Source organism: Protobothrops mucrosquamatus, unplaced genomic scaffold (genome assembly GCF_001527695.2).
Source record: "Protobothrops mucrosquamatus isolate PMUCROS unplaced genomic scaffold, P.Mucros_1.0 scaffold618, whole genome shotgun sequence".
Taxonomy (NCBI): Eukaryota; Metazoa; Chordata; class Lepidosauria; order Squamata; family Viperidae; genus Protobothrops; species Protobothrops mucrosquamatus.
In genome coordinates, this window is record NW_015386914.1 from 630,165 (window position 1) to 645,348 (window position 15,184).

At 45.3% G+C, this 15,184-nt stretch overlaps 1 protein-coding gene across 2 annotated transcripts in view; it reads right to left on the reverse strand.

The window, feature by feature from the left end:
* Positions 1-14,266, reverse strand: part of LDB2 (LIM domain binding 2) — a 337,481-nt gene extending 323,215 nt beyond the window's left edge. For both annotated transcript variants that reach the window (XM_015817658.1, XM_015817657.1), the window contains exon 1: positions 14,135-14,266. In XM_015817658.1, the coding sequence (XP_015673144.1) occupies positions 14,135-14,266 (132 nt within the window). The remainder of the gene's footprint in view (positions 1-14,134) is intronic.
* Positions 14,267-15,184: the final 918 nt, after the last annotated feature.

A 15,184-nucleotide genomic window follows, 5' to 3' on the forward strand; every position in this document is an offset into this window, starting at 1 on the left:
CCCTCCTTCCGCCGTGCCCTCAAGACATGGCTTTTCCATCAAGCGGGATTGGCCTAGGGGGGGATTTTATAGGGATTTTAAAGGGATTTTATAATTTTTCTAATACAGGTTAATTAATATATATTTTAATTTGGCTTTTAAATATTTATTGTATAGCTCTGTTTTTATTTACCTGTAAGCCGCCCTGAGTCCCTCGGGAAAAGGGCGGGGTATAAATTAAAGTAATAATAATAATAATAACATTGGAAGCTATGGACCTAGAGGCAAAGTTGGCCAATTGTAGGGTTGCATCCGACGCATACTCCATCGCTGCAACCATTTTGTTTAGGTCCTGATGGATCCGTATGTCCTCGGAAGTCTGGCCTGAAGCTGACGGAGCCATAATTGCCCACTCGGCTGACTGATGGGTCTTGCAAAAGGTCAAGTCCCATTTCCTGTCCTCTGCCTTAAGTGCCTCGGCCATGTCCCCTGAGACCGCGGTGGAAGACACCAGAGGGGTCCAGGCCTCGTCCAGTTTTGGCACCTCCAGAGCATCCATCAGGTCTGGAGAAGTATTAAATAACTTGTCTGTAAATCCCATGGAGGAGAAAGAAGCTGGGGACACCCATTGCTTCTTAACTCCCTTAAGGAAGATGGAAGGGCAGGGGACATGGTGTTGGGCTGTCACAGTTTCGAAGAACACCGGATTCAGGCTCGAATCAGACATGGCTTGTGGCTGAGGGAACTGATCAGACCCTATATTGGGTGTCGTGGTGGCCTTACGCAGTAAGGGAAGGAAGAGAGCCGGGTTGAACAGATCTCCAGGTGGAGGTCTGGGGGGAGTTCCTCCTCCTCAGATAAAGGAAAGTCCGGCTGGTCATATCCCGTCGGGGATGAGGCATCACTAATTGAGGAATGGGCGGGAGATGGGGGTTCCTGGTATACGGAAACCTCTGCTGGAGGAACATAAGGTGGAAGTACAGATGTCGTAGCCACCTGCCCGGGTAAGTGATAAGACCTTGCCGCAAGACCACGGTCCACTACCCTAGAGATCAGGGCCTCAAGGTGGCCGTCGGAGAGGATGTCCCTGGGTTCTGGCCCCCTTAGCCCGGCTGCCATTGGGGTGAAGGTGGCCTCAGGGCCCAAATTTGGAACCTGTGATAGAAATGTCGGTGGTTGGGCAGCTGCGAGTTGGGCTGACACAGAAGAGGGGCTGTGTGTGGTGGTGGGGGTCTCCGCCATGGACCACACGCCCTGAGCAGAGGTAGAGGGGCCCAAAGGGAGGTCAAAATCAGGGACCACTAACTGATCCATCTCTGCTCTGGTCTGCATCTGCGCTCTGGAGAACTCCTTCTCCAGAGCCTGGTGCCTACGGCTGGCTTGCTTCTCCGCCAACTTTGAAGGCTTTTTGAGGATGGCCTTCGCCTTGTCCTTCAGCTTGCCTGCTGCCTCCTGTTTGGAGGTTTTGTGCCAGCCGTGATTTGAGGATGGGGAGGCGGTGCTCATGGTTTGAGGTACCATGGAATCCTCCATCCTGGGTTGAGCTATCTCAGGGAAACTGAGGGGGAGCTCTGGCAGGCAAGCAGTTGGTAGGAAGAGTGATTGGAGCAGAGAATATGGACTGCTCCCCTGACCAGGTAAGTAAGTCTCTCTGGGGTGGGGGTCACGGCCGTGGAGATGAGGCCGAAGGCACGGTTGGGGCCCACTATGGGCTCTGCCTGGAAGCCTTAGGTGGACAGTCAAAGTGCACCAGAAAGCCCAATGAAGGGCACAGAGGACCTGGGAAAAAGGCCTAGTAAGAGTAGCTGACAGGGTCAAATTGGTGGCCTGGTTAGGTGAACCGTTTGACCTCTGCTGATGAGGACAGAATGCCTGATAGCCCTGAGAGGCAACGGGCGCTAATCCTATGGTCCTGATTCTATTGCCTTGAGAAAAAGGCTGCCTCGTTGTCCAAAATGGCACCATGCGCCGCCGCGAGGGATCCCTGGGGAGGCCCGGAGCTTCGCGGTGGACCCAGGAGCTCTTCCCCCAAACCTGCTAGTTTTGCAGTAAAGACTGGGGTCAGAAAGAGTATGCTCCTGCAAACCGAAAACGGCCTCCGTGAACTGATAAAGGCCTGTAAGGCACATTAGAACGCCCGTCAGTAAGTCAGTAAGTCAGGGCTCCCGTGCGGCCTAGAAGAGGGACCGCGTGGCACCTCCCAAAATGGCGGCCGCTACGATCTACGTGGTCCTTGCCAAGCTCAGAGCTCCGCAGAGGAGCCAGGAGTCCTTCTATGAGCCGAGCTGTTTAAAAAGGCAAGGCAGGGGCAGCTGTCTGTAGGTCTTTCAATTCAGAGGAAAAAATGAGGTTCCATTTGAAATTGGTGCCTTGACGGCAACCAAAATGGCGGCCGTGACTTTAGGGCCATTAGAAGCAGCCTCCGAAGGACTCAATGATTGAGAGGTGAGGAGAGAGACGATTGGAACGGCAACACTGAGTGCTGCGCAGAAAGGACAGGTCTGTTTGAGGGGAATTTCCCCAGAGCCCTGGGGAAAAGGAACGGGGAAGCTGCAGCAACTCCCCCCCCCCCAAGCCTCAAATCGGCCGCTTTGAGGCAGCACTGATCCCAGTGCTCCTGTGAAAGCAGTTTGGGGAAACTCAAGGAAGGAATAACTGACCTGTATGCTAAAGAGAAATGGTTGAGGCAAGGAGAATTCACCAATGGATCTCTGACCTGCTAAATGTAATCTAAAATCTGAGAGCCCAACCTGACACGTCTTCAAGAACTTGAGACCAAGTCAAGACTGGGATCCCCTAGCAACAGGGGGCGTGTCAAGTTTGGCTAACTTGGTCTCAAGAGCAGGCAGACAGAGAAAACCCATTGGTGGATTCTCCATCTCCTGTGCTGGAGAAGGTCAGACATCGCTTCCTTTTCCTGACTTGTTAATTGAATAATCTTTTACTGTATTGATTTCTGCACTTTTTTCTTTTTTCCCTTTTTTCTTTTCATACTTGTCTTTTATCTTTGTAAAAGATAAAGCACATACATACACAAGCACTCATGCTCATAGACCCAGGACCTGGCCCTTAGTGGGGCTATCCACAAATGAGGGTTTATATGAGGCAGTTAAAAAGGGTGGGGTTTATGTGGGATGCACATAATAAGGGCAGAACTTCGACCACAGTGCTTTGGCTGCTGCCTTGAGTGTTGAAACAGTGTTGAAATACATTATGATTGAGCTTATAGTTAAGAGTACAAAGACCAAAGGAAAGAAATTCAGTTCCATTCAAACTATTTCTTTACAATTTTCATTGTTGTTTGGTTTTTATCTCTCCCCCTCTCCCATTTCTTTTTCAGATAGGTCTTTAACAAAGTACTTGGAGAAAATATATATTATTTTTTTCTTCGATGCTGTTTGCTTTTTAAGGCATAATTTTTCTTTTATTGTGTATCTGCAGCATAGTAATTTTTGTCTGTAGTCTGGACCTTCAAATCAAAGATTCACTTATTTAAAAGTGCTGCCACCTAAAGGGGTCTTGATTATCTCTAAGTATCTTTTTGTTCTAGCTAAAGATCATTAGAAGCAAATTTTCTACATTTGTTATGGTTCTGCTTATGCAAATCTAAAAGCTTCAATACTTAACGTGCCTACCTACCTGTGATTAAACTCTTCTAAATTCTGTCAATTTTATTACATATTTCAAATCTGGAAATTTAGTCCGTATTCAGATTCATCAAGAAATATTTGAGAAAAAAATATGAACCTTGGGTTGTATACATTTACTGGTCATATTCAAAAGAATATGTTATGTTTTATGCTCCTTAATTGTTTGAAATCCATCACTCTAAGTTCAAATAGAAAGTTCTTGGATGGATCATGGGAATCCCAGGGCTGTTTGAGAGATTAGAAAATATAAATCCTGAAAGAAGCTTAAGTACTTCATTTACACTCCTGAGAAAACTGTGTGGAATTTTATATTTTGTAATGTTATTACAATTTCAACAGGGGAGAGTCTGGATTGGTGATGATATGTGAAAGTTACATGAGGAAAGTAAATCACCAGAGATATTTTTGGAATTAACATTTGAAGGGCAGCTGGTAAAACATGAAAAGATAAAGAATTACTTTTCTGAAGTTGCTTTCACTTATCTTTGTCACCCACCCTCCAAATATAGATGCTGAATTCCTAGCAACGCTGTGTTGACCGAAGACCTGCAAGAACTGCTCCATGAATTTGGAGGACACCCAATTCATGAACATTGCTTTAATTGCATTTGAATTATATGAAGGCTTTTAACTCATTTTCATCACTGTTAATAGCTAAAACATTTCAAACTACTTTTTTAATATTGAATTCTTCTGCTTAAAGCATTCAAGTGCACATGAATGCGTTTTACCTGGCTTTATTCACTGTTAAAGGGGGGGCAGTAATCATACAGTTGTGGAGGAATGTTAAGTTATTCAAGCATAAGAAGATACTCCCATTCTCAAGAGAAGACCAAGTAAGCTTTCTGCACTGCACTGTACAAATGAAGGCAAATTCACATCATGCCTTCCCTACTCTCAAGCTAATCTAAAGATAACAAAGAGCAATTCAGCCAGAGTTCAGTTCTCTTTTTGCTTACACACAATACACAGAATCTGGCCAGACTAAACCCTTTCTACTCTTACCCTAATGCCATGGTGGCGAACCTATGGCACGCATGCCACAGGTGGCACGCAGAGCCCTCTCTGTGGGCACACGCACCGTCGCCCCAGTCCTAGGCTTTCAGCTGAGTTTTATAAAACCTTTTTGCTTTAGGCCTCCCCGCCGTGTGCAAAAAAAAAGTTTCAATCAATTTCAACTTCTTGCAGGGGAAAAAAAAAGATCTCACAAAGTTGGAATTGATTGATTGAACTTTTTAGTCCCACCCAGTCTGCCGTTACCACCACAGCCACGCCCACTCAATGGACCACGCCCACCCAATTGGCCACACTCACCCAATTGGCCACGCCCACCCAGCACCCGACGATACATAAGTGGGTTTTGGGTTGCAGTTTCAGCACTCGGTCTCTAAAAGGTTCGCCATCACTGCCCTAATGGATACATTCAGGCAGATTCTAGGGAAAGGCTACCCATCTCTCTTCCTCAGTCTCCAACCCAGTTCAAGGAAGTGCTGCCTCTTATCTCTCCCTCTCCTTTCTGGAATGTGGTCTCTCCTTCCTCAGAAACTGCCCAAGAAGCCTATTACACAAACTCCTCCTCCATGCGTACAATTTCTCACACCTACAAATGCCATGTCTGATAACTTAGTGGCTAACATAATTAAAAGCCAATGAGCAAATTCAATGACCAGCACTCTGGCTGAGGAACAGGGCTTTGAAAAAATACCCTGAAGCTCAGCTCAAGCTCAGTTCCACTACTGGTGACCTATCCAGCTCATTAGAAGGGCTTTAAACTAAAATTGAGGGGGAAGGGTGACCAATCTTTAGAATGTCTAGAACACAAAACCAATCATAAATCTCAAGAAAACAAATCAAACAAAGAGGCAGGGAATGATGAGAAAAAAGAAAAAAAAATCAAACAACAATCAGAAGATCCCCACAGACAGGTATAAAAGTTTTAAATGCTTATATACAAATGCTCAAAGCTTGGGGAACAAACAGGGTGAACTAGAAGCAATAGTACACAAGGGTGGGTATGACATAGTTGGCATTACAGAATCTTAGTGGGACGAAACCCCCTATACTGGACCTAATTCTTACTAATAAAGAAGAAGTATAGAGGGAGTTGAAGTTGCTGGAACCTTGGGTAAAGTGACCACGTCATACTGGAATTCAATATAATGAAAACACAAGCAATAGAAAATAATTCAACCAATGTCTTAAACTTCAAAAGAGCTGATTTTACAAACTCAGAGAGAACCTAGGAAAGATTCCATGGATGAAAATCCTACAGTGGAAAACAACTCAAGAAGCGTGAGAAACTCTGAAAAATATGATCATAAAGCCCAGTCCAGCACAATACCACTCAAAAAGAAAAACAAGTCAAGAAGAAATCAGCATGGCTGCACAAAGATTTCTCAGACAAACTGAAAGACAAAAAGGACAAGTACAAAGAATGGAAAGAGGGACACATCAGTAAGACTGATTATCAGCAGACAGCCAGAACATGCAAAAATGAAGTCAGCAAAGCAAAGGCTCAGAATGAACAAAGACTTGCAACAGAAATCAAGGATAATAAAAAAGCTCCCTTCAACATTATTAATAACAAGAAAAATGTCAAGGAAACAGTAGGTCTACTAATGAGAAGATGGCAAGGAAATAACAGGCAGTAGGGAAAAAGCAGAGCTGCTTAACTCATTCTTTGCATCAGTCTTCACACAAAAAGAAATTATAGCACAACATACCAAAGAAAATACTGCAAAAGACAAACTAGAAACAAAAATTAAAATAAGCAAGAAAATGGTAAGAGAACATCTATCTGACCTTGACAAATATAAATCACCTGGACTCGACAGATTACATCCCAGAGTTCTGAAGGAGCTGGCAGATATTATCTCAGAACAATTGCACCATATCTTTCAAAAATCCTGGAGCACAGAGGAATTGGATTGAGGATTGGAAAAGGACTGATGTGGTTCCCATCTTCAAGAAAAGGGAAAAAAACAGACCCAGGAAACTACAGACCAATCAGTCTAACATCAAACTACAGACCAATCAGTCTAACCTGGGAAGATCCTAGAAAACATAATCAAAAAACAGATCTGAGAACAACTAGAAGCAAACAAAGTTATAACTAGTAGCCAGCATGGGCTTGTTAAAAACAGATCACGCCAAACCAATCTTATTTCATTCTTTGATAAAGTGACTAAATTAGTAGACCAATGAAGCTGTGGACATAGTACACTTACATTTCAGTAAGGCATTCGACAAAGTAGACCACAACCTATTCCTTGGTAAGCTAGAAAAAGGTGGAATAGACAACATCACCACCAGATGGATCTGTAGCTGGCTGACAAACCATACTCAATGAGTAGTCCTCAATGGCACTCCAGCCACATGGAGAGAAGTAAGCAGTGGGGTACCACAAGGCTCCGTCTTAGGCCTAGTACTCTTCAATATCTTCATCAATGACTTAGATGAGGGAATACAAGGGGAAATCATCAAATTTGCAGATGACACTAAACTGGCAGGAATAGCCAACACCCCAGAAGGCAAGATTCAAGACGAGGATTCAAAAAGATCTTGACAATGGGCCCTATCCAACAAAAATGAGTTTTAAAGTGGAGAAAAGCAAAGATATGAGTACAGATTAGGCGAGACCTGGCTCAAAAACAGTAACTGTGAGAGGGACTTTGGATTCCTAGTGGACGATCACTTGACTATGAGCCAGCAGCCAAAAAAGCTAATACAATCCTGGGTTGTATAAACAGAGGCATAGAATCAAGATTACGCAAAGTATTAGTACCGCTTTATAAAACCCTAGTAAGGGCCACACCTGGAATATTGCAACCAATTTTGGTCACCATATCACAAAAAAGATGTTGAGATTTTGGAAAAAGTTCAGAGAAGAGCAACTAAAATGATCAAAGGCCTGGAGACTAAAACATATGAAGAGCAGCTGCAGGACCTGGGTTTGGCTAGTCTAAAGAAAAGAAGAGGGGTGACATGATAGCAGTATTCCAGTATTTGAGGGGCTGCCATAAAGAAGAGGGTATCATCCCTGGAGGTTTTTAAGAAGAGATTGGACAGTCAACTTGTCTGAAATGATATAGGTTCTCCTGCTTGAGCAGAGGGCTGGACTAGAAGACCTCCAAGGTCCTTTCCAGCTCTATTCTATTCTGTATAATTCTGTATCCATGCATTTTTGGGCAGGGTTTCAGAAATTCATTGTTCCTTTCTACAACCCCCCCAATTTAACTACAATCCCAAATTTTCCTATTGGTTTCTTCTCCAAATATTAATCCAAACCATCCGCGAGGTATCTTGGGAAAATTGGCTGAGTTCTGTCCTCTGCCTAAGCTTCGGACATCTACCAGTTCCATAAGTGTTAAGATCACAAAGTCTAGTCCATCTCAGATTGTGAAGGTCAAAGAACTGAACCTTTAAAGATGTCCCTTGTGCACTGATGGATAGAACAACAGCTTTTGATTTCTTTTTTTAAAAAAAATCTTACAGCTCTGGGCCCTATTTCTACATTTCCATTTTCCCAATATAATTTAAAATCATCTCATTTACTGTAATTCTGAACAAGTCTATTCAGTTAAGAGATCCTAGGGCAGTGCTTCTCAACCTGTGGGTCGGGAGCCCATTTGGGGTCGATCGACCATTTCGTGGGGGTCGCCAAGCAAGGCTGTCCGCCATTTTTTTTGTCTGCCATTTTTCCCTTTTCCGGCGGGTGCCTTACCTCCCTTGGGCTGGGCCAGCTGGTGGTCAGCCTGCTCCGTCTCTGCCGCTTGCCAGCTGCAGGGGGTGGAACCACGCATGCGCAGCGCTCCCGGGCAGGGAAAGTCCTCGACTTACGACCGGTTGGGTAGTCCTCGACTTACGACCGGTTTAGTCCTCAACATATGACCGGTTTAGTCCTCGACTTACGACCGGTTTAGTCCTCGACTTACGACCGGTTGGGGTCGCGGCATTAAAAAGGTTGAGAACCACTGTCCTAGGGATTAGATAAAAGAGAGGTTTCTCTTGATTGCTGAGGATTTTATGGATACACTCGTGTAATTTCTTCATTACAATCCTGCCTTTTCTTGAGATGTTTTTCATTTCCCTGTTTTGCCTGAAGTTCTACATAGCCTTACTCCATCCAAACAGGAGGCTCACACAATTAGCTATGGTCACCCTGGTACTGATGCTTCGTAAGAACACAGACCGGGTGTTTTCAGTTGATGGAGAGTAGGAATCTCACCCAACTCCTTTCCTAAGATTTCACCTTTTCCCTAGACATCAGGGATATTCACATGGTATGGTAAAAAAAAAAAAATCAAGATTGTGGCCTGACCACGAGTGGGAAAGTAAAACTTTGAAACTTCCAATCAAAGATACAAACCAGGAAACTTTTCAGCTCAATAGGCTAAAACTAGCACACATGGGGAAAACATTCCAATCTCAGATTTAAACTACTTTTTCAAAAGCTTTGATTACCATTTTTCTTCCTTTATTTTTCAGGCACCTTATAACTCAAATGTAAAAAACAATCATGTGCAGAACAGCTCTTGCTTCTTTTATAAAAAGGGAAAAATGTATCGTGTAAGGATGGAATTGGGGTTTAATTCACACTGACTTGGTCCTGGCAAGAAAGATGGTCCTCCAATTTCCATTTAAGTACAGGTATGTCTCAATCACTTGGAGGACGAAACAAAAAAAATGATCAGAGTAAAATCCCAGATCATACATTTGCAACATTTAGCAATATTTTGATTTCTACTTTATGCCTGACTTCCAACTCAAATGTAAATTGAAAAATGCGGAAAAATGTAAACAGTTCCTCTAATTCTAAACACATTTACTCAGGAAACAAATCCTGCACAATTCCAGAGCTCTTAATTTCAGATGCTGTTGGGGACCAGCAGCCACATCCTGTCTTTGCCCCCCCCACCCCCCAGTGAAATTCATTATATTGCCAGAGACCTGTTTGAAGGACTTTTTCTATTTCAGACTGACAGAAATCTCAACATCTGTCAATCCAGCTCAATGCTACTATTGGTAAGTTTGATCCTGGTAAGCTTGTTACTGCTAGCACCACATCTTTGAAAGAAACACCATTATTGCTAGACAGGAAACAAGAGCCCCCAAAATGGGGTTCAGGAAACTTTTTCTACCACAAACAAGATTTTAGGATTTTGTTTTTATTGATTAATAAGCCTTGACCTTTCATATTTATCTGGTGCTTTTGAGACTTCCAAGAACTGTATGTGTCATGTGTTCCAGACTTCCTTTGGCAGGGGCAGCAATTACTCAATCAGTGCTGAAGCTAAGTAGGATCAGCCCTGCTTGGTAACCCTGGGAATGTTAATCCATGTTAATGTTAATGGTATGGAATGTTAATGGTAACCCTAGACAAAATCAGAGAGCTGAAAAACTCTGCAGAAAAGAAAAAAGACAGTTTCCAAAATTCTACGAAGAAACTTGCATGGATAGGCCCAGTAAGCCACCTGAAAAATGGAAGCGTTTTGGAAGACGACAGTTATAACTGTCTTCACAGTTACCAAGATCATTTGATGGATGTGCTCATGAAGTCAACAAAAGTCAAGTTTAAATATTTATTTTATTATTTTATTTTAATTTATTTATTTATTTCACCTTTATTATTTTTACAAATAACTCAAGGTGAAATAGAACATAGAATAATAGAGTTGGAAGGAACCTCAGAGGTCTTCTAGTTCAAACAGGAGACCCTATAGCATTTCAGACAACTGGTTGTCCAGTCTCTTTTTGAAAGCTTCCAGTGTTGGAGCACCCACAACTTCTGAAAGCAAGCTTGGTTGATGGTTCTCACTGTTAAGAAGTTTCTCCTTAGTTCTAGGTTGCTCCTCTCTCCTTGGGTTAGTTTCCAACCATTTTTTCTTCTCTTGCCTTTTGGTGCTTTGGAAAATAGTTTGACCCTGTCTTTGTAGGAGTCCCTCAAATATTGGAACAGTGATATCATATCACTCCTAGTCCTTCTTTTCATTAGACATACCTAATTTCTGTAACCGTCCTTGGAATGTTTCAGCCTCCAGCCCACTAATCATTTCTGTTGTTCTTCTCTGCACTTTTTCCAATTCTTTTGTGTATTGTGGTGTCCAGAACTTGATGCAGTATTCCAAGTGTGGTCTTACTAAGGCTTTGTGTCATGGCCCAAGAGGCCGGTTCAGAGGAGGAGGAGGAAGAATTGGAGCTGGAATCATCCGACAGGGAAGGCATACCAGGGGCTGAGGACGATACTGTCCCTCAGGCATTGGGTGAGATGGTCGATGGAGAGCTAGCTGCCTGCCTGCACAGACACAGGGGAGGATCGGCTGCTGACCGGCAGTGGTGCTAATAGGCAGCCAATCTCCTCTGATGAGGAACAGCTGCCTACTCCACTTGATCCAAGGGCAAGGAGAGTGGACCATAGGCAAGCCCAGAGAAGGGCTGCAACTGTTGGAAAAACATCCCATCCCAAATCACTAGGAATTTAAGAAATCAATGGTGTCTGACACATTAGTCCTGTAAGGAGGTATTTAGATGTTATGGAAAGAAAAAAAAATAAAGTTAGTTGTTATGATTCTGCACATGTTCTAAGGCACCATCATATCCCATAAGTTCTGGCATGAAAAGACCTTCCAGGACTAAATACTTAAGATCATTGACAAGTTCACAAAAGATGCTGTATGAAAATACAATAAAGTACAGACACATTCATGTTTAATACAAGTATCTCACCTTGTCATCCAAAATTGCCAAATTGTCTGAGAGGACAACTGATATGGGGCCACTTTAACATTTTTGTTTAGTAAGTTCCCAAAAATCAGAACGCTGATCACACTTTTCAAACTAACAAATTTCATCATTTGTGGTGCAATTAATGTGATAGGCTTTCTTGTGCTTATTAATTATATTTGTTAGTCAGAAAAGGTTTGGCCAGTCCATCTTTGGATACCATTGATTAATATAGATTAACCTGTTTGGAAGTCATTCTGATTGCTGATCCATAAGACACACAGTTGCTACGTGTAATTATGAAGACTAACTACCAAATGCAGAATGTTAACGACAAACATTTCAATCCTATTCACACATTTAACACTGATTATGATAGGAAATCCTGTCATAGACTGTAAGTAAACCCATTTATAGATAATGGGGCAGTGATCCCAAGTTCCTACATCTGATAAATGTTTGTGGTGAAGATTCATTCCTTATGAAGATGACATGCTGATGGAATGTTTATTTTCCCTCTCTATTGGAACCTGTACAAGAGCAGAACTAGTGGTGGACCTAAAATTCAGAAATACATAGTTTTGAAGTCATCAAAGTTTTAAAGAAGTCTGCAAAACTCAAAAGAAGCAGGGAAAAGATCTTAGCATTGTCCTTCCTAAGAACCAGGCACACCAGCTGAGGCAATGGGTAACCAGGGAACAAACTCAATTGACTACAATCTTTATCAATTCATGCTAATAAACTTCAATCTTTGTAAATATATTTTCAAAGCTTTCTTTAGTGTAAAAAGAAAGCCATCTCCAAAACAAACATCTTGTAATCATGGAAAATATCAGTTGCCAAATTCAAGCTGGATTGCCACAAATCACAAAATCTAGTTTGCAAGCTCAAGCTAGTGGAAGGGGGATCTAGGAACTGCTAGTAAAAAATCTGCAGAAAAGTATCAGCAGCTATGCCAAAGCCTTTCCTTATTATCAAATATTTCAGGAAAGCAGGATTGTCCAAAATGATGCGGAAATGGAATGGCTATCAGAGCACACTGTTGGTTTGGGAGCTGTATAAATATGAGAAACCTTGAAATCAACATTTTCCAGGAGCATTTGTGAGTCAACTTCCCTTCAACTTCACAGTGGAAGAGGACACCAGCCCCACAATTCTAAACAGAAAGCACAACCAGGTTGGAAAGGAAACAAACCCACAAACCCATTTTAGTGTCTGGAAATCTAAGCCAGGGCTTTTCAACCAGTGGTACGGGTACCACCTGTGGTACATTGGCACCTGGCAGGTGGTACGCGACCATCCTAGAAAAGTGGTAGCGGGGGAGGGGAATGAGCTGAACCCATGGCAGCACCGCACAAGCCTGAGCGAGAGATGGCTGGAGCTGCAGGGATGTCAGGGCTCAGCAGAAGCACCAGGATCAGTGCCACTTTTCAGCTGATCGGCGCTTCTTCGGGGCTGTCAGGGCTCAGCGGAAGCACCAGGATCAGCGCCAGGCTCCAGCTGGAGCCCGGCGCTGATCCTGGCACTTCTGCTGAGCCCAGAAGAAGTGTCGATCAGCTGGAATGTTGCAGCCTCTCCAGGGTCTTGTGATTTACATTCAGATGCTTGGCAACTGATTCATATTTATGACGGTCACAGTGTCCCAGGGTCATGTGAAGTGACCAAAACCTGCTGCAACCACCCAGCAGATGGGGAGGAATAAAAACCAAACACCCCCCATCCCACCCCCGCTGCCAATCCTCAATAGAAATGCTCACAACAATGGAAACCTCGGACAGGAGGAAGAGCGCCACTGGGTGGACAGGCAGGTGTCTTGCTCGACTGTGGCTTGGGGGGCACTTTTTTCAGTGCCATTGTAACTTCGAACAGTCATTAAGCGAACTGTTGTAAGTTGAGGACTACCTGTACTTTATCACTTTTTTCTTTTTTGGGGTCAAGGTCAAGTTTTTGACACCTTGCTAGGCGACTGGTGGTACTCGGATATTGCCATATCCTAAAAGTGGTACAATGGGTGAAAAGGTTGAAAAGCCCTGATCTAAGCCATTCTCCTTAGACACCAGGCAGAAAGCAGGTCACATCTTGATCCCCATATCCCGCAAGGCAGCCTCTGGTTCGACAACTCTCACACCTCCGTCAACCTAACCAAACCCCAGGCTTTCTTTTGCCATTCCCCAACCACAAAAATGTAACTACCTCTCCAAGAGAAAAACTTGGAAAGTGACAGAAAAGTAACTGAGGTACTGAATTCCGCAAGACTTGTTCGGCCCTAATTCCTTCCTTGCCCCACGTATAAGAGAGACTTCAGCTAAATCCAGGACGCCCGTTTCTGCTCCGGGACCAGCAGGGGGAATCGCGTTGGGCGACACTCCCGGGAGAGACACCCCGACCCATTTCCGGCCATCAGATCGTCCAAAGCAGAACTAGGGGGCAAAATGTGGCCCCCGCTTTACGGGGGCATTTCTGCTCCTCCGCCCTAACCATCAGCAGCAAGTTGGGCCAAGTCGCCTCTTCCAATTCACGCAACTGGCGAGTGCGTGCGTGTGCGTGTTGATGGGGGGGGGGGCTTGCACCCAAGCAACTATAATACCCCACAACCCCGCCGCTGAAATCTTGCGACGATGCACGAGTGCCCGAGAAAAAGAACGAAGCTGGCCGGGAGGTGTGCCCCTCGCCTACCTCCCGGTCTTCTAGGCGGCGTGGAGTTGCCGCGAACCGGGCCGCGCAAATAGATTGGAGAGGAGCCGGTCCGAGGCGCAGCGGCTGACCGGGCTGCGCGCACTCACCTCGGAGCGAACCTGCAGCCGCTTGTTCATCTCGTAGATTCGGTACTCGGGCTGCACCATGTAGGACGTGTGGCGCCGGTAGAAGGGACCGAAGGGCGAGGAGTAGAAGGGGTCGTGCGACGTGGTTGACATCGTGCCTGTTGGCCCGGGCTGGAGGTGATGCGCGCCGCAGGGGAACGCCGGGCGAGCACATGGGCTGGGGGCTCTGCGCCCTGCAAAGTAAAAGGCGCACGGGCGGGGGCAGGCAGGAAGGCGGGCAGGCAGGGAGGGAAGGGAGGCGGGGTACGCGGCTGGCTGGGAAGCGCTGCTGCCGCCGCTGGAGAAGGAGAGGCAGGCGGGGGGGGGGGCGCTGGGATGCAAGCTCTCCACCCGGGTTGGAAAACGGCGGCGACAGCAGGGGGGTCACTTCCCGGCCCCACGGGAGCCCCTGCTGGGACCGACCCTAAAGATGCAGGGAAAGAGGCAGAGTGGGAGATGTAAAAATGGAGAGACCGCGCAGGCGGGCAGGCGCGCGCAATGGCCCGAGGGAGAGCCCCCCCCCCCCAGTACCAAGCGAGGACTTCGCTCAGCGTCACCCGTCTCCTCGGAAGAGGGTCGTGCAGACCTGGGCTTGGTTGGGGGGGGGCGCTGTTCTGCGCTGCCCGAAGAATGCCTTACCTCCCCGCCCTCTTGGCGCGGGCTTTAGGTTGGGGAGGGGTGGCCCAGCTTCCTCTGCGCTCCGCTCTCCAGCTTTGATTCCCACACCCGAAGCAGCGGCTTTCAAAGAAAGGGAGACCGGGAAGTAAGAGAGGAGACACGTGGGTAAAAAAGAAGCTGCGCCGAAAGTTTGGCAATTAAAATCGGTAGGGAGGGATCTGCCAGATATCCCCAAGAGGACTTCGCGCAGCTCTTGAGTTCGTTCCCTGCAGCCTGAAGCATTTGCAAATGCAAATATCCTGGGACGTAACTAAGTGCTTTGAAACTTAAATGTGCTCAAGCCACACAACAGCTCTGTGAGATGTTGTGTGAAAGATGACCGAACCCCAAACAATGCTGTGCTTAAAGGCTTCG